The sequence below is a fragment of the Passer domesticus genome, chromosome Z (assembly GCF_036417665.1).
Source record: "Passer domesticus isolate bPasDom1 chromosome Z, bPasDom1.hap1, whole genome shotgun sequence".
NCBI lineage: Eukaryota > Metazoa > Chordata > Aves > Passeriformes > Passeridae > Passer > Passer domesticus.
In genome coordinates this window covers 39,323,785-39,344,091 of record NC_087512.1, presented here as the reverse complement: position 1 = coordinate 39,344,091, position 20,307 = coordinate 39,323,785, and the positions used below count along the sequence as shown (strand labels likewise).

General features: G+C 36.8%; 1 protein-coding gene across 4 annotated transcripts in view; it reads right to left on the bottom strand.

The window, feature by feature from the left end:
• DAPK1 (death associated protein kinase 1) overlaps positions 1 to 20,307 on the bottom strand; it is an 86,932-nt gene that overhangs the window by 13,573 nt on the left and 53,052 nt on the right. For 3 of the 4 annotated variants that reach the window (XM_064405603.1, XM_064405601.1, XM_064405602.1), the window contains 15 exons: positions 18,730 to 18,859; positions 18,397 to 18,445; positions 18,229 to 18,255; positions 17,652 to 17,804; positions 17,465 to 17,510; positions 15,642 to 15,731; positions 15,147 to 15,239; positions 13,425 to 13,544; positions 12,257 to 12,355; positions 11,324 to 11,422; positions 10,053 to 10,151; positions 8,448 to 8,645; positions 7,271 to 7,468; positions 4,264 to 4,362; positions 1,447 to 1,524 (listed from right to left, as the gene is read on the bottom strand). In XM_064405603.1, coding sequence (XP_064261673.1) covers positions 1,447 to 1,524; positions 4,264 to 4,362; positions 7,271 to 7,468; positions 8,448 to 8,645; positions 10,053 to 10,151; positions 11,324 to 11,422; positions 12,257 to 12,355; positions 13,425 to 13,544; positions 15,147 to 15,239; positions 15,642 to 15,731; positions 17,465 to 17,510; positions 17,652 to 17,804; positions 18,229 to 18,255; positions 18,397 to 18,445; positions 18,730 to 18,859 — 1,578 coding nt within the window. The remainder of the gene's footprint in view (positions 1 to 1,446; positions 1,525 to 4,263; positions 4,363 to 7,270; positions 7,469 to 8,447; positions 8,646 to 10,052; positions 10,152 to 11,323; positions 11,423 to 12,256; positions 12,356 to 13,424; positions 13,545 to 15,146; positions 15,240 to 15,641; positions 15,732 to 17,464; positions 17,511 to 17,651; positions 17,805 to 18,228; positions 18,256 to 18,396; positions 18,446 to 18,729; positions 18,860 to 20,307) is intronic. The other variant, XM_064405604.1, reaches the window with a different exon arrangement.

The window sequence follows — 20,307 nt, the reverse complement described above, 5'->3', positions numbered from 1 at the left end:
GAGCTGAGAGAGAGGCTCTGTTGTTCTGCATTTGCACCTAATTTACATGTAGGGTGAGCCTCCCTGAACTAAAAGCATGCAGCAACTGAGCTGAGAAATTTGACAGAAACAGTAGTGTTTGTTCCTTCCTCACCAGCAGGCATTTCTTTAGTAAATTATCCACAGTGCAAACACTGCACTGTTACAGCTAACACTGAATCCTCCACAAGAGCCACTATGATAGTAGGTTCTTCACATGTCCATATTAGAGGCAAAATACTTCACAAGCACCAAAAATAAGTATAAGGTATGCTCTGTACTAGATGATACTGACCATTTTAAGTAGTACTAGAATATTTTCAGTGGTTAGATATAATTTGTTAATTTCAATTGATCAGATTCTCTGTTACAAAGTAAAATGCATTTTCCCCACATGTACAGAGATAGGCCTTTAGTAATGTTATGTTCCACAATCAGTAAGTGAGTTACAGTTTAGTAATATTTCTTACAAAAGAGATCTGTCTGACCTTCTTCCTTTGTTCTAGGTCAATTTGTATTATTTTCATATTTATATTATGAATAAATAATGAATTTGCCTGCCTGTGTGCAGGCACAAATAAAGAGTCTGGTGGGGGGATGTAACTATGCAAAATGGAACCTATTATGACAAACTTTACCAAAGCAAAGGAAGTCTGAACTTTGCACTTTCTCACATCTTCACACATATGTAGTTTACAATCCTAGGAAGTACAGATTTGCTAGCAGGCCCACATGATTCTACTATCATCTTGGCAATACATGATGGCAATACACCATCTTCTATTATCAACAGAAATGGTAATTTATTTCAGTTTCTCCAATCACAGACTCATCACTGTAACTATAACAGGATTATTTTAATTGGCCTGGGTCTTGCCTGTAATCTCCAGGCAAGTAGGCTCTGAACATTCCCAGCATGAGTGTTACTGATTAATCAATGTGTATCAGATGTGTCAGACATGATGTCTTACAACAAGCCCAGATCATCTTTTTGTTCTAATTAGCAAGACATTTGAATATACTGAAACTGCACTATTAAAAGATGACATTGAGAACTTATGCAACAATTTCATATGGTATTGACATTTTTGTAAGGGGCACAAACCTCCCATCCTTCATAACCGTTATCTAAGTGAAATGGTGATGGTGAGGAAATAAGTCATCTTGAGGAACGTGCTAATTCTTAATAGCTTATTTTCTACTAAATACCTTAGATGCTTTGCTAGGCTCTGTCCGACACTGATAGATATAAATCAGTGATGCATACTTGCTTAGCCAGCTTCTTGAATATGTACATATTTGCTTTAATTGAGGGCATAATTTCAAACTAAAAATATAAAAAAAATACAGCATTGCAGCAAGGAATTTTGCAACAGCTCTTAGAATGTCTTTCATGAAAACCTCACTTAAAATTAATGTATTCCCAACCTTTTTAAGTCTTGCAAGCAGACTGGCTACATGTTCATGCTGCTCTGCTCTGGCGAGATCTTCTGCTGTTTTCCCATCCTGTTAAAACACAAATTATTAGCAGCAGTTCCTTAATTTTTCTTTTACAGATGGGCATCTGGATGCCGCTGTAACAAGATACTTTGAATTCAGAGTCTGAGAGCAAAGTCAACACTCCTCCCCCTGAATTCCATCTCTCTTCTCATCAATTAGAGGATGATAGTGATTTCTAGATATTGCCTACGGAATAGGTTTAAAAGGTCACAAAGAAGGGACACATCAGCATATTGACTCACATGAATAGCAGGTGAGTATTTGTTTACCAATGGAAAAAGACTGACAGTGGCATATCAGCCACTGGAGGATTGCAGAAAGCAAGGATTCTTGTAAGGGATGCAGTTTAAATTGCATCAACAAGTTTAAAAAGAAGAGAAAAGCTGACTTCAGTATTCTGATTTTGCCATTTGGTTATATATAATCACAGATCAGCAGTTTAATAGTAAAAAGGCTAAAACAAAAAATTGCCCACTATTTTGACTCTTACAGATATCTTATGCTATTCTATTGTTTTAAATTTTGGTAAGAGGTAATTTAGGAGTACTTTGCTTATGTCACTATTTCAGATAACAGAATTAGAAAATACATCCACAAGCAAAATAGCAAGTTATTTTCCTATTCAAGCTTTCCTGGAAAGTACAGAGTATCTACATACTGGTATATATGCAATAGGTAAGGAAAACTGACATATAAAAAGGGCTTGGTTTCAGGATCATGAAAGTGTATTTTGCACCTACAGGTAAATTTCATTACAATTGCTGACTGGCTCCCTATATTGCAAATCAGACAGCCTGAAAGAGCTGATGCTGAGTTCAACTGGCATTTGCAAGCATCTGCATCCAAAATTTTTAATCACTCTGACAATTTTAAACTTGGTTTAGAAACTTCCATGAGGAGAATCCAACAACACAGTGCCAGTAAACATGTGAACACAACAGATATTTTGGGGCAATTTTTAAACATTTTAAATTACTGTATGCCCCAGGAGGGGAAGGTTTTCTAAGGTCACTTAACAACATCCAAGCAATCAAATTAAAAACAGAATAGTTCCAAAATGGGCTTTAACCCAGAAAGAAGGGAAGGAATTCATAATACAGCCCAGTTACCTAATGGTGTTGGAAAAGTTAGCTCCTCAGGAATTGCATACTGACAGAAAAAAAGGGCCATTAATTCTACCACACTGGCTCAGAAAGAGCTGTTAATAAACTTTCCAGAACATTTTAACATCCTTCTAGCAAACCAATGCAAAACTGAAATATTAAAATCACAACATGCAAGTTCCTTTGGTCCTCTCCTCCTTTTTCCTTCTCTCTGCCATCACACTGCTGGAATAATGGATGGTTACGTATATTCAACGTACTGCTTCTGCTAGATTTAGTATCAGCACTATTTATTTTGTTAGGTCCTTCAAACTGACCTAAACTGAAGAGACAAAATGTACGTTTATCTTGGAAGGACAGTGTCCACACAGTCAATTATACGAACACAGCTGTCATGACATGAGTGAAGTGCAAAAGCTCAAGAATTCCCCCATCATCCTTTTATTTTATCTCATCTCTATGTAGTAGTACAAATACATATACACAATGGGATGTGACAAACAAACAAAAAAGACAAAAACAGCCGACAAAGGAAATCTGTAGATCTTCCCACCAAGTCCACTGTATGGACATTTCACTATTATTAATAGGGGACATGGCAATATACAATCCAATAGTTATTAAAAATTAATTATTATGTCCTAAATTTGTTTAAGCCACAATTGCAAGTTTATTTGCATTCTCCTCCTACATAGGATCTGTGCTTAAAATAAAAAACTGCAATGCTAAATCTAGAGGAAAAAACCACAAAAATTAGTATTTTCTACCAAATAGGTAAAGCATATTATATAGAAGTTTTCTTTTTTCCCCCTCCATTTCAGCCATTTTAGGAAAAATTTGTTAGGAAAAGAACTCTGAAAAATGTGGACTTAACCAAAATCTATGGCAATATGTCTTCCTCATACAGAGCAGTAGTTATTTCTAAGCAGAATACACTGGTTACAGTTAGTAGCAATGTAAAATGATCCGCTGCATCTGAGTAGAAAACATGGCTAGTTTGTTCAAAACACACGTAATGGTGTGCATGATGTCTATTATTTATCGTGCATATGTCAAAGGACACTTCATTCCTGCTGTGGCTATGTCATTAGGAGGATGTTTCTCACCTTACTGAGAATCAAAATGCCTTCAGTGCCTCTGACTGGAAGCAGTGTGCTGGCTGATCTGACATGAATGATTTCATTTACAAGGATACTCTCATGCTAGTTCACTCATTCATGCAACTACACATCTCCCACCATAAAACTAGAACTTTTATGCAACCTCTTTAAAGCAAGAAAAGTATTTAAGATACATACAGTGCATTTGTATGTTTCTCAAATGAAACATACATGAAATGGTGTACATCTTAATGAAGTGACTCAGAACTCATAGAAACATAATGATACAAGTAATTATTAGATGCAGAAATTATTAGGGATGGACAAAGTGGTAGCTGTACTGTACCATAATCAGTTCCGAATTCAGTTGCAAGAAGGGAACAAGTAGACAAGAGAGACAGAACAAATTCCACTCAGGTTGTATAGCATACAACAGGCCTTTTTTTTCACATTTCAAAATGTGATGTCCTTTTCCTACACCTGTCTATGAGTTCTCTTTCAACAATCATGCATAAAGAAGAACAGTATCTCTCAATACTTACAGAGGTTAATGCTTCTACATTGGCACCAGTCAGGCAAAGGAACCGGACAACATCAAGAATGCCATTGTTTGCTGCCAGGTGTAAAGGTGTTCTTCCATACTAACATGAGGAAAGAAGTGTCACTACATTAGTCAAAGAACTTCACTTCAAATGTTATGACTAATAATCAGGCATATTATACAATTATACATCCTGACACACAGGATGGGTTTTGCAAAAACTGCTGGAAAAAGTACTTCTGATTGCAGCTTAAGCACAACTGCCAGAAGTGCAATTAAAAACAAAGGCTGGATGACTATTTTAAAAATGGGGAAACAATTTTCTAGCTAAATCCCTTGTAACTGTGGAGGACTTTAGAGGGTTTTTTGGCTATATTTGATAATGTCTTTTAATTCCAGAAAATTTAATTGCCTTTGTACTTAATTAAATATGAACCACTTAAACAACACTAATTCCATAACCTTTAGAACTCTGGGTTGCACTTCAACCCAAGTACTACTGAAGATTAAATATCTCCCCCTTTCACCCAAAGAAATAAAAGGAATGAATGAAAGAAGTCACCATGAAATAATTTTTTTTTTCAATGAAGAGGGAAAGTGCTGTAAAGCATTGCTTATTCAATTTTTTTCACTGACAACAGGTCCTCATGACAACCACTTCTGGTTTTGCACATTCAGATCTACTGTTACAAAAACTACCATTTATTCTCTGCTGTACCCTATTATTACTTCACATTTTTATGCTTTCAATACTGTTCTTTCTCTCTACAATCAGAAACAAACTCATAACATTTATTGAAAGAAGTATTTGAGAGGAAAGCCAGCTTTCTGACAACTGAAATTTGAAAAGATGCTCAGGTTCTTCCAGACCCTTCACCTCAACTCAAGTAGAATCCTGCTTGTATTACAAACAGTGAGTCCTGCAAGACCAGGGCAGTGATTGTCCCCCTGTGCTCGGCACTGGTCAGGCCACACCTCAAATCCTGTGCACAGTTTTGGGCTCCTCATGACCAGACGGATATTGAGGTGCTGGGCCACGGCCGGAAAAAGGGAATGAAGCTGGTGAAAGTCTGGAGCACAAGTCCTGTCAGGAGGTGCTGATGTAGATTGCATTGTTTAGCCTTGAGAAAAGGATGTTGGAGGGAGGCCTTGTCACTCTCTACAACAGCCTAAAAGCAGGGTGTAGTGAAGTGGGTGTTGGTTTTCCTGTGCCATGAAACAAGAGACAGGACTACAGGAAATGGCCTCAAGTTGTGCCAGAGATTTAGACTGGCTATGAGGAAAAATGTCTTCACTATAGGGGCTGTCAAGCACTGAAATGGGCTGCTCTGGGAAGTGGTGGAGTCACCATTCCTGGAGGTATTTAAGTAATATAGATGTGGGACTTAGGGGCATAATTTAGTGGTCAGGTTGGCAGTGCTGAGTTGATGGTTAGACTCTGATATTACAGTTATTTTTCAGCCTAAATGCTTCTGTGATTCTATGATTCTAAATGCATGTGATGTTCTGCTATACTGAATCTCTAAAAGAAGCAAACAGCGCCTTCAATCAGTATTACATACATGTGGGACAAAGCCAGATGTTTGGATCAAGGACAGAAGTTCATTTTGTTAATGCTCTGTTAATACAGAGTTTGCTCCTGAAGAGGAGAAGTAGAAATTAATATCCTCTATTTAATAATACTCAAACTCCCCATTTCAAATAAAGGGTACTTTAAAAATCTCTCCAGAAGACATTACTCTTAAAAGAATAACAGCAAAAGAATAACTACAATCACAGCTTCTGTAGCCATGATCCCACAGCCACTGGACATTTGAAGGCTAATTATTTTTTTTCACAGCATGCCAGGGATGATCCCAGCTCAGCAACCTCCATTAGCAAACAGGACAACAGCCTCATGGTCTATTAACTCGACTTCTCTAAAATGTGATCTTATCTGTGGATCTGGATTTAATTGCCTAGTCAATCAGATTTGAGCTGAGAAGAGGACTGGGGAGCACATTGTTTTAACTTTTGTCATTAGATAGGTGATGATTTTAATTGTTGAAACCAAAAGTGATTGCATGGACAACCATCGAAAAACCCAATAATTTTCTTTGGCTATTAGCTGGCCAATACAATGCAAATGCTTCGATAATAAATAGAAGTGTTAACTATGAAAAAACAAGAAGAAGCTAAAATACCTGAATCAAAAAAATTGCAGATGGCAACATAAAGATTCCTATAAGTAACTTTTAAACTTTGCAGCACATATAAAATTTAAATAGGGCAGAGAAAGACATTCAGAGCTCAATATCAAGCCATAAGCACCACAGCCTGTCACCAGAGTTCAGTGGCTGACCTTGACCTATTCAAACAATATGAAATTTCCTGAAACAGCTCACTTTTCCCTTAAAGACGCCCCAGGATAAAAGACATAATATAAACCTGTAAAGCATTATGTTTAGTTAGCCCATACACTGCAGCATGAACACAACAGAAGCAACATAAAAGGCACTAGTGTCTGGAAATTAAGGGGCAGATAATGAAATATTCTTTTTGAAACCAACTACAGATTGTTTGCATTTTTAGCTGGCATTAATCTACCAATAACCATTGCAATCACCATATTTAGACTTACAACATTGTAGCAGAAAACATATCAGCCTTCAATTCTGCGTATAACTTAATGTTACATATGAAATCACAGACAGCTGCAATGCATTTTGTCTGTTCTTCTGCACCTAGATATAATCTGCATAATGCAAAGCTAAATGGCTAGAGAAGAAGGTTGGCAAAACAATGGTAATTCACCTGAGCTTTTTCTTTATGGGTATTTAATGATCTATTAAACTGAAATGAACTTTGGTAAATTTGTGAGGTGAGTCATTTAATACTTTGCATTTGGCAACTTTCAGAGAGAGAAAAATCAAGGAAAAGACTTTTTCATATCAGAGAACTTGAAAAGGTCACCTAATACAATAGGTGAGCTAATAAGCAATGTAGTTCAGCGTCCATATTCCATTTACCTTATTAGTGATATCCAAACTACAACTTGCTTCACAGAGTGCCATCACAATAGGCACATTCCCATCTTTGCAGGCCACATGTAAGGGAGTGTTGCCATGTCTGTCTTGGAAATCTACAAAACATCCTTGACTGATGAGAGTTTTAACTACTTCTATTTGACATCTTCTTACAGCAAGATGGAGGGCTATATGACCATCCTGAAACAGAGACAGCTTATAAGTGAGATCAAATAATATTAAAAATCAAAACATTTAGTAAAGTCACAACCATCTCAAGTAACAGGGTGCATCTCCTTGCCTCTAGAATCACCTTTTAATCTGAAGGTGTAGGCAGGGAGATGCACCATATCTGTCTGAATAAATAAGCCATGAGATGAAAGCACATTTCTGTTAGGCCACTGGTCTTTGCAGTGGAGCAGATGAAACACAAATGCACATTCTCTTCTAACAACTTTCCTCGGAGGGAGGAGAGTGATCAACAGTAACAACCAGCTGAATATTGTAAACTCTAGTGTTTACTAGACAGAAGTTAGTGATGCAAAAGTCATACAATCTGCCTTCTGATCAATAACTTTAAAGACAGAGCTTTCTCTCTGTGGAAGAACTTAAAGAGGTAATGTAACCTGAAAAAAGAATTTAGTTCTTTTAGAAGTGAAAACTTTCTTCTGAACTTATTTTAATAACTACTTAACATTACTAATAAAGGTAGCTAAAAGGCCAGCCATACCAAAAATACAAGCAATTAAATTCCAAATTTATTTATTTGGATTATATAATGAAAGACAAAAATTGATTCTGAAACAAATACAGTCATATTTTGAAATAATTCTTATTGGAAATGGCTATGATTTATCCAACCTATAGTAATCAAAGGCAAACAGCAAATCCATCTTTTTCTCTGAGGTTAACAGTTTGTTATCAATTACAGAACCTAATGTTCTTGCAATTTTTCAAAGAGTGTTACTCATGAGGTGATAAATGGTAAGGAGATGACAGATCAGCAAAAACCCAATAATGGAATAATAATGATCAATGGACAACCATAAAGACCACTTCAGCCATCAACAGGCCCTGTGTGAACTGCTGTGAAAATTCACGTTGTGGAAACAATGCTGACTTGCAGCACTCAAATGAAACAATTGAGAGACACACCCTGTGGTCTCCAGACACAACTAACCTTGTCTGTTGCGTGAAGGTCAGCTCTGTGTTCTGCCAAGCATTCCACAATATCATGGTAACCCCTAGCAGATGCTGTCAGGAGCGGGGTCTCCCCTTCTTTGTTTTTCATGTTCACATTGCAACCTGCTTCACAGAGTGCTTTGGCAACAGAGTAGTAGCCATGCCAAGCAGCACAGTGCAGTGGGGTTTCTTCTTCCTATCAACATCAAAAATCAAAAAACAGTACTGAACCAAACTTCAGGAAGAACAACTTCCCAGCTTAAAAATACAAAAAGATGGTATGAAAAGGAAAAGACAGTCTACTAAGTAAGTCCTATAAAAAGATGTTGTAATTTCTAACTCTGACATTCTAAAACCAAGAACAACTTCAGCTGACATACAAATGATCATGGTACCTTGTATGTCAGCAATACTACTTTAAATCTATCTTTGCTCCTGAGGCTATCTTGGCTCTCTCACTTGAAAACAGACCGTTGTTCTCAAACAACTTCTACATCCTGTGTGCTGTGACTAACCCAGCGTCCAAAACAGATCAATCACCACGAAGATGCAAATCCCACTAGACCTGCAGTTTGAGGCAGATCACTCTGCTCACCATGCTGAGAAAGCACATCCCAGTGTTCTAGGAGCAAAGATACTTAAAAACCCAAGTCCTTTAAAGACACATCACAACATGCCTTTGAAACTGTCTGCATTTAGAGTTCAGTTCTGACTGAAGTACTAATTTGCTTTTTGCTTGAACCCAGGAAACTTCAAAATATTCAACTTCAATTCATTGTACATCAGAGCAGTTACATGGAACACCTGTTTAATGGAACACCATTAAAAACCTCAAATGTTTCACAAAAATATATTGAAAGCAGCATACTGAAAAAGCAGGGAGAATTAAATCCCACTAAAAGCTCTATCAAATTCTAAGAAATGGGTTAGCCTTTCTGTACCAGGCAAATATCAAAAAAGAGACAATTGAGGCTGATAATAGCAGAAGACTTGGACTGTATTCAAGGTTTCTGTAAAAATCTGAGTGTGAAGAAACAGACAAAGAGCATGTCCTGTCCTCCCTCAGCCTAGGGCTCCTTAAACAACGAAAAGGAAGTCCTAGAGGATGCAGCACTTGGGGAGGCTTGCGGAATTCACACACACAGAGTCAAATCCGGGTCAAATGGATTTTTTTTCTATTATGCCTTTTCTTCTTTGTTTTCTTGCAAGAGTTCAGACCTCTAGAGAAACCTTCCCCTCATTTTCAAAAATGGGTCCTTGACACTGCAGAAAAATCCTATGACTGCTAAAACAAAGCAGAACTCAAGGCAAAAATTAATAAAAAATATTTAGCTGAACTCAAGGAGTACACACCACCACCCACATCTTCACAGAGTTGTTTCTCCATGAAGCTGTCATTTTTGAGAAAACCTGTGTTTCACAGCACTGGTTGGTTCTCTCAGTTTTTCACATAATCTTTATCTATTTATTAAGAGCTACCAAAACCTCCATCATTCTGGTTTGCAAACATGCTAGAGGCTAAAAGTGAGACTTGAAATTTTGCCCACTTATATAAAGCCTTATTTGTTGAAAAAAAAAAATGCAGACAGTGTTCATGACTCACCTTGTCTTGAAAGTTTGGATTGGATCCGATGCTACAGAGAAACTGAACCACATCCACATGCCCATACCGAGCTGCCACGTGGAGAGCGGTCTCCCCGGACTGCAATTACAGGAGAACATGCCAGTGTGATTTCCAGTGTCACACCATGACATACACTGCTTGTACACCGTGTGCAGCTGGAATGCCCTGAATCCTGCACGGGGTACTCCTCCCTCTCTGCTGTTGATGGAGCCACACAGCTCCATCAGCAGAGCCTCCTAGCTGGTTGTATGTGACAGACACACCACCACCTGTCAGGTAAGTTACTTCTTCAAAGGCTTTCTTTTTCCAGAACTTATTTTTCCACTTTATTTGTTCCAGATCACAGCCACGATGGGATTTCTGAGCAATATGAGGAGGAAGCTGTGTGTACAATTGAGTTGAAACAGATGTCCCATTTCTACTCATAATATTTCCATATGCTCCCCCTGCCCTCTTTATTCAAAGGTAAGGGGCTGGTCTAACACGTTTGTATACCCTGGTGTGTTTTGGTCACTATGTCTAACTATTTGCAACACTTTCTTTTTTGAAATTATATAAAACAGAAACAGTATTTTTATTAAGGGAGTAACCGCTTTCCTAGTAGTATTATCAGGAGTCAAACAACGATTTTCCTAATGTACTTTGCCTTGCATTAGTTCCCTCAACAAAGCAAACTGTGTTTCACAAGTACAATTTCTTCTGTACTGGAGCTTTGGCTAGTATAAAATCATTGCTACGGTATAAAAATTTAACAGCAACTAGATTCCAGGGCATATGTTGCTCAAATAACACTGCCAAAGACAAGGTAAGTGCTCATCAGCTATAAATTGTTAGGCTTCCTTATACTCAACTTAATAACAGTCAAATTTACTTGTCAGACAAAAGTGATTTTCAATCAAGAGGAATGAAAAACCAAATCACGATTTCACTCTGAGTTCCAATGAGAAATCAAGTCTTCAAGTGAAAATTAATTTAGGTTTGTACTTCCCCACCTACCCACCATGTACTCACCACATTTAACATGCACACTTGGCTAACATTTGTCAGAAAAATAATCAGTACATCCAGCTACTTTAAAGCTCTGTTATCACAGCCCTATATGTCAACTAGAAAACCACACTAAAAGAGCCAGTTAAATTTTTGGAATTACGGCACAGCTGAAAATAATTTCAATTGAAAGATCTCTCTCTTTGCTAAGATAAAGTTATAGGAAAAGGCCCTCTGTGTAAAAAAAGGACTTATTTTCTTACCTTATCCTTAATATCCAAAGGACATTTATTATCATTGAGAAATTTCAGTGTTTCTACGTGTCCATGTCGAGAAGCCCAATAGATTGCATTAGATCCAGCCTGTCAAAAAAAATTCATTTCAGATGTTATCAATCAAGTTAAAATCCTAATTCTAGATTTTCAGCTGAGGTACATGTGCAGTTAGGTGTACACAGACACACTGAAGAGATATTCAAACTTATATGAACACATTCACTTTTAAAAAAATTTCCAATTGATTCAACAACACTACATACCAACTGTGACAACAAAAACCTCTCTATGCAAGGATGATTAACAGGATTACTAACTGTTTGCAAGGATAATCCTCTTCTCCCTTGTTAGGGAGTTCTTTTGAAAGAACAGCCATGAGATAAAAACCTTTCTTTTGCTTGCTTTACCATCTATTAGATAGAGAAGCAGACAGTTCTTCAAGCTTGCTTTAAATGAATTGTTACAGCGCACTGGGGAAAAAAGCTTATTGTACAGCATATCCTCCATCAAATACGAATTTTAGTTGCTATATTCCCCACGGCTAAAATATTAATTTATCATTTTATATTAAATAAAGTTCACCATTGTATTTTAGGGAAATCACTACTTTGAACTAATTGAGGTGGTTTTGTAAGCATGAGCTACATTATAAAATTAGTATCATTCAAATTATTTCAGCTAATAAAGTGATGAAAATCAGAGGATATGTATTAGTGACAAATGACTTTGCTAAAAACTTGGTCTCATGTTTTTTGCTGTGGAAGACAGAAAACAGGATCTACAGCTCAGAGATTTTAATTTCCAATACCACTTGGTCTGAACTGCTTGTCTCCTGCTAACAGTACTAAAAAACTTATAAAGTTTTCAACTAAAAAAACGTGTAAATTTTCAACTTATAAAGTTGAAAAGCAGAACCCCAACCTTATCTTGAACATCAATACGAGATCCACGCTTTAAAAGCAACTGAAGCATCTGAATGTTTCCACAGCCAGCAGCAATCAGTAGTGGAGGTGTTCCATGCTAACAATGAAATACAAGCAAGAATGATATAATTAATTACTGAAGGATTAAGAAAACAGTGGAATAGAAGGCATGCCTTGAATAGCATTTCAGATTTCTACTTTCAAATTAAGTCTACAGGAAATAGTGTATGGAAATAATTTATCCCTTTGTTCAAAAAACTTTATTGCACAGCAATTCTTCATATTTTTGAGATTAATTAATGATCTATCACACAGTACACTTATGCTTTTACAATTAGGAATATCAATGTTAAACTCTTATTATTAGCCTTGTTTGGCAAGAACATTCCCCTTTGCAATTGCTTTGCAGCTACCACACCACCTCAAACACAAACCATAGGCAACAATGGGTCTGTGCATTAAAACAAAAAAAACACAGTAATTTCTTAAATGATTCAAGATCCATCACAGTAAAATACCATTTTACTTCTATGCTGCTCTTCATGAATATTTCTGAAAGTACTTTGTAATGAAGGTCACTATAACACACAAAAAAGTATGACCTTGTCTTGGACCATTTAAGAAATCACTGTATATTTTGTTTTAATGGGCAGTCCCATTTCATTTCCTAGATGTTGCTGAGGCACTGAAATACTGTAGTAGACAAGCAATTTCACTACTGAAAGTGAACACCACCATCCAACATGTTCACATAACACACTTCTGCAGTTTGCAACTTCTGTTTCTAACAATGCTTTGCAAAGTCAGTTTTAGCAGTCTGGTTATTCTTAGGTATACTGCCATCTTTATTGGCCACAAGAAACAGCAACTGCCACCAAGAGTGAAGGCATATATTTGATACACCTCAGTTCCTGACCATAGATTTGAGTTACACTTTTGAAATGCCTGGGCAAAAAAAATTGGGCTCATTTGGGCTCCATTTTAATGTATCTTGAGAAGACTGAGCACAAAGCACATGAAAATTTCTCCTAGAAAAAAGGCAGAACTTTTTTCCCATTCCCTTGCTTTTTCATTTCAGGTGTTACATTTCTATTTTACAACCACACTGCTCTATTCAGCAGGGTGGTAGCTAGTCCCCCACACATCTCAAAGCAGACCCACACTACCTTGTTGGGTTGATTGACATCGTAATTTGTCAGAGATCCCAGAAGGTGCTGTAATCCGGGAACATTGTCATCATTGATGGCATGAATAATAGCTTTCATCACAAAAGAATCTTCCTCATCCTTGCAATTAAATGTGAAAGAAGAAAAATTGTTAGCTTTCAGAAAAAATCCGTATCTAAACAGCTGCCAAGACATAAAAAAATTTAAAACCTAAATTTAAAAAAATATTTTTCTGTAAAAGAGTGCTTCGGCTGCAAGTTATAATCTTTCATGAAGCCCATGGCTAGCATGTATGCATGTTATTTGAAAACCCACACCAAAGCCTCCAACATGTTTTCTAGTAAAATATGCTTCCCTCCTCATCACACACAAACATGTTACTCACTGAGATTTCACACAGGTTTCTTTAATTAGTTGTGGGGTCTTTTTCCTCATAGGAAAAGTAGATTATAGATTTCAATAGAAGCAATACTTGCATAAAATGAAATTATTCCATGCATACATGTGATGATTAAAAAACCCAAGAGGTGCATGAATACCACCTAAAGTATCAGGTTTTGTGCCATCCACAAGAGAGGTGCTTTGGTCCAAGCTTTCATCTATTCAAATGGATCAGTTAAAAATCTAGAACCTAAGTAATTAGCCTAGATACCTCTGCAGGTGTAACTTTATTTTTCTCCTCTGCACTAGAATTTCAAAGAGCTGAAATTCACAGAGCCATTATTTTGATTGCTCTTACCTCCTCCCTCCTGAGGTTTCAGATTTTTTAGGACACTATCATTGGGCTATAATCCTTTCTGCTGGAACACGGGTGTGAAAAGCTGATCCAGTGTTAAAAGGCATACAGATAACTGGTGGGGGGGTGGTGGGTAGGAAAAGGAGAGCAAGAGGAGAACAAAGAGCACAGAAGCCAAAAGATAAGTGAAAAAGTGGAAACATGAGCATGGAGTTGCACAGGAGAGACAAAGGGAAGAGAGTGTGCATGAAAAGGGCTTTGCAGAATTTTTGAAGTTTGATCCTCTTAAAGCACAGAAAAGATGATATTCCCCAGCTCTAAACATATTAACATACATTCCTTGCTGATCACAGGGAATGTGTGAAGTGTGTATTAAAACTTATAGAGTAAGTTAAGAAGAATGCTTTTGGATTTACAAGCATTTGTAACTGCAAAACATACAGTAATTCCTCCTAACTGCAACTCTAGTCATATCTAATACTAAAAACTGAATACTGGCCAACTCTAAAGTTTCCTCCTTAAATAACTGCTCGTTGTGACACTGCTGTCTAGCATTCATTGGATTTAAAATGGTCTCAATGATTTTGAAAATATTTGGTGAAAAAAAAAAGGAATATTATTTTAGTCTACAAAATTGTGATGTAAATGATGACTAAAATTCCGATGACACTTTTTCACCATATAGTTGCTATAGTACAAAAAAATGCTCATGAATCAAGTTTCAAAACCAAGAAATTAATTTTTGACATGAGGTATCAGCCTCAACACCATAAGTTAAATATAAAGGTTTCAAGATGCAGAAGATCTTAGTTATCTTCTTAGAAGAAGTTATAGGTAACTAGCCTTCGTAACCTGAAAATCTATTTCTTCCTACTTATGAGATTAGTTAATAATGCAAATTTTCAAGATACTACTATTTCTGTTAGTTAGAAACTGGCAAAGTTCACAGGCAATAAAACATTCTAAACATGTAAGAACACACTTACCAGAGTATCATCACTTCTAGCGACACTCATACTACTTCTGGACAAGAAAGATCTTGATAATCTTTGGCACAAGGATATTAAGCGCACTGATTGCTTTATAAAAATAATAAGAAGAAAGCTATATGTAAAAAAATTAGAAAATTCTGATAGGATGCTATTGCACAGATTTAAAAAGACTTAGCAAAACAAACTGAAGATTGACTTCAACACCCCATCTGCTTTTTATATTGAATTTGAAACCTTAACTTTTGTTATTTATAATCCAGCAGAAGCACAAAGCAAACAATCCACACACAGGCATTTGTATACAGATCACTGACAAAGAGGCCTTCTCCCATACTACCATACTCAAGCAGTTAATGTATTCTCAGTGTCAGAAGAATGTGTTTCTTCTTCCTTCTTTTCCACTCTTAAATGTGCTGACCTTTCCCTGGAAGAGGCAATTCTACTGCATTTGTATGTCATCAACATTTGATGTGTTATTGAGTGACTTACTTTCCATTTTCGTCGTGCTGCAAACTTCTTGAATTTCTCCATATTCACTGCAGAAGCTTTTCTACTGAGTGCTTGCTGAGTGTCTTTTGGCTGTGAGCAAAGGCAAAATAAACAAGTTCTAAAAAATTCCATAATTTCTGCATGTAAGTCTCTGTCCCTCAGTGATGATTTCCACTTGCATTATAATAGTACTCCAATCATACTGTAATAATGAAGTAATTGTAAGCACATAATTCTAACTTTCAGGGTCTAGTCTGGCATAGAGACGGAACTTCTTAAGAAAATGCTGTAGGGGAAATCCAGACCTAAGAATGCAATACTAAAATGTGCTTTTTTATTTTAAACAAAAAACCCCTTCAAACATCAGAACATTCAGCCTTGTCCTTCACCTCCCTCTCTGATAGAAGCATTTGATTTCCCAGATAAATCCTGTCTTCTGGGAAGATTTCCTGACTGATTTTAAATGCAGTCAATCTTTGTTACAGTCTCAGTGTAATCACCTGGACACTGCTGAAAAATTACTCCCTCCCCAAACAAAATAACATCCCACCTACCAGCGCAGCAAGCTCTAAGCCCTCATCCTTTCAAATTTTTTGTGGGCTAATACTAAGCACCAATGAGTAGTGGAGTACATCAAATTTTGCATTTTATGATCCCATTCTTGAAGTCATTTTTACAGATATATATATATATATATATATATGTATATATATGTATATACACACACATATATACACATATACACACACACACACACATATATATATAATAGAATAATGAAAAGGCTTGGGCTGGAAGGGAACTAGTTTCAACCTTCCCTGCCCATGGAAATGCAGGGAAAGATAGTGGTGGGAAAGAGGAAAAGCGGATATGACCAGTGGAGTGGGAATCAAATGTCTAGAAAGTTAAGTTATAAAGCAAAATAATAGGGTACAAAACAACCTGTCACTTTGCATGAGTGTGGAACTTAGTCCAAGAGAGACCAACTTGCACAATGCTTGCTTTAGTGGTTTAAAATATCATGTCCATATGTTCCACACATTTCAACTATATCAGATTACCTCAGCAAAGTCAGCAAAGCATGGTCAAATTGGTAGTTTGGCACTAATGTGTAGAAATGCCTGTCCTCAGATGTTGTACTGTGAACTGGAGCAGTTGTGGCACAGATAAATATTCTGCTAACTGATTCTCTGAGAATGGGATGAAATACTCACTATGCATCCCCACATCCTGGGAAATCAATAGTACTGAATGGGTTTACTACTCACAATCAGAATGTGATACGGAATTAAGACAATAAACTGCCAGGTAGTACTACACACGTTGAGAAGAACGATAGGTGCCATTTTCTCCCTCTCAACCTAGTAACTTCACAACAGCTCAATCCAAACCAAACACTGAAACAGTGAAGAAAGAAGTGGACCACCACATCAACTGCTCTCTTCAGGCTAAGGGGAAGGACAGAAGAGATATTACTAGTTTTTTCCCAGTCTAAATAAGGGCATTAGAAGAAGAAAAATTAGAGTGAATTGGACTGGATTCAGAGACTGCATGTTTGTCAGTGCCATGGTCTTTGAAGATTAGCTTCTCTGTCTGACCATGGCTTGAATTCCTATAGGGGGCTACTTCCCTATTGCTAATTAACATAGAGCTTATATTAATGAGGCCCATATTCTGCATGTGTTAGCTTTCATACAGACATTTTTCCAAAACAGTAAGTTACATTAAACAATTATGAAAATATTCCATGTTAAGGAACTTGAAAAGCATGAAATGCAGAACTGATTAAAAACAGGACAACAGAGAACGAACGGCATGCTAACCTTGATCCAAGGATGCAGCAAACTGTCTTGAATAGTCATTCTCTTCCTTTAAGAGAATAAGAGATAAAACTGTCTCAGATATTAATAAAATACATACTGGTTTATGTTTATTAAAATATAATCTCCAAATATCATGTAATTTTAAATACTAGAGATGTAAGTGCCACACAGAAGAAAAACAACTCACTTTGGATCTTTGACTAGAAGTCTTCGTATAAAGTCTTTAGCTAGGGCACTGGTATTACTGAAGAATTCTTCTTCAAATTCATAATTCACAGCAGACACATTTGCCAGTGTTTCCTGTTTGGTTTCTCCAAGAAATGGAGATGCACCACTTAGACTGCAAGGGAGACAGAACATTCCTCTCAGTATATGTTGTAACACTGCTGCTTCAGCCCTCTGAGATCAAATAACAGTAGAAACAGAACACTTCTCTTTTCCATTTTAAGGCTGCAAATCTACTTCCAAGAAGATGTGATGTAGCAGGGCAAAAACCTTTGCTGTAATTTCAAAGAATACTATTAAGATATAGCTGTAGGAAAGTCACCTACAGATCTGAAGACAGTTTCCCATGCTAGCTCAATGCTGATTAACAGCAATTCTTTCAGTAATTATACTATTGCTTTTAAGATCATACCACTTGAATCATGATGTGTAATCAGAATGGTTTGATTTGTACAGACACCACCAACACCCCAGAGGATAGAATAAGAATTAAAAAACAACAGCATTTGCAAGAAACACCCATAGATTTTGGTACTTACAGAATATAAGTTATTACACCAATGCTCCTGGATTGAAGGAAAAACAAAGAAAAAAAGGACGAGGGAGAGGAGAGAAAAATAGATGGAAAGAGAGAGAGGAGAAAAAAAAAGGTTAGAACATAAGCATAATCATGAGAGATTTATTTCAAGTAAGATCCAATAACTTACCACATATCTGCTTCAAGACCAAGAGGCTCATAATTTACTATTTCAGGAGCTAAAGGAAAAAGCAGCAAGGTAAGTACCTAGTCAAAGAACAGGTATAAGTCTCACTCTGAGTCCATGTATGTCAGAGATAATCAGCTAAAATGCTGATAGATTAAAACACCTTAATGCAAGTCTAATTTGAAATCAAATGCTATAAATTGCTTATTTAAATTTCAAAATGTCACAAATTACACACAAATGTCATAGTCTGTAAATCAGCCAGGCCAAGATAAGCCACAAATACTGTTTCACAGACTGAAAAAGAATAGTTTGAAGAAACAACAGTTTTCTCACCAACAAACTCTGGCGTTCCGAAGATATTTTTGAATTCATTTCCAAAGTCAATTTTGTGTGCTAAACCAAAGTCAATAATCTTGATTCGAGGCTTTGGTACATTCCTGTCCAACAACATTATGTTTTCAGGCTTTGAGAAGGAGGAAGAGGGAGAGAAAGAGAGATTACATATAGGTACAAACTGTGGACCAGTATTCTTCACCACTGAACATTTATTTTTACCTCTGTTAGACACTTGAATTGTATTTTAGGCAGAAAAATCCTGTCTTTTCCTATAATGATCTAACATATGCTAAAAGTAACTACAGTAAATTAGGATCTTCTGTTGATGTTGAAGTGCTGTGATTTCCACAAGGCCAAGATTTTACTTCTTGTAGATACCACAGTTGCAGTTTTCATGTGGACTGACCCTAAGTGAAACACACTGTCTCCCAGTAAAGATCACAGGCCCTGTGCTGCAGCCATTCCAGCACGTTGGGAGCTTGCAGAAAACAAAACCCTATAGAATAGTTACTGGGTTTGGTTTACATTAGTCCCTGAAACAGGTTTCTTCCACATCACATAAGCAATCAGGGAGGTGCATCTTGTTGCCTTTGAATCTTCCAGGAAAACTTCTGGAGTGGTCCAGCTCCCAGATTTTAAGGCTCAACATACTTAGAAGAAAGGAAGAAGAGCAGGTTCTCCTGTCTTTTCTACCTTATTTTGAAATATGGACTTCACATTACTTTACACCAAAGATCTGCAAAGCCAGATCAAGGAAGACGAAATGCCAGGATTATCAGCAAAGGGGGCTGTTTCTACACTGCATCACTTTAATGAGCATACAGAACCAGCTACTTAGTCTCCATGTCCTGTTATGTCCATAAGCTGGAGTGCTCTGAAGAGGTCTTGTAGCTACATCCATCCTGTTCAGAGTGTTAAGGGCTTCTGGAGTCATTAAGGACAGCTCTTCATTGTCACCCTTCTTTTACCTTTTTTCCCAATCACAGGACCTGATATGTGCAAATGTAATTTTCTTTTATTTCCACCCTGCATTTCTATTGCATACTTTTATTGGTCTAGGCATTGCTGCCTACTTTAATGCACACATTTTTGGGTATCCAAGGATGACTTGTTCAATTACAAACACATTGGCAAAAATTCACATTTCTAAGAAATACATTCCTTTCTAGCTTTACAATTCTTTTCTCTTGCTGACTGTCATACAAAGACCAAATATATTACTGAGGTGATGAGGATAAAACTGGGAAAGGTATGCTTACACTGAAATCCATTCCCTTCCCTTCCCTACCTCATATCCCCTTTCAGAACTACATTTCAATTGTAATGAAATAATCTTGCCTCCTTTTTCTCTTACAGACATAGCTGCCCCCTTCAGGAGACCAGGGAACGTTTAGTTGTGTACCTTTGAAAAATAAAATATGTGGGGGAAAATGTGCTAAAATTGAAACATTGAAAAGCAGTTGCTGAATTTATATAAAAAAAGCTCTGCTTTTGTTATCAAAAGGATGCAATTAACAATTTTTCTGAAAACAAACAAAAAAGTCACAAAAAGGGAAAAAGACAGAAGTGGAAATA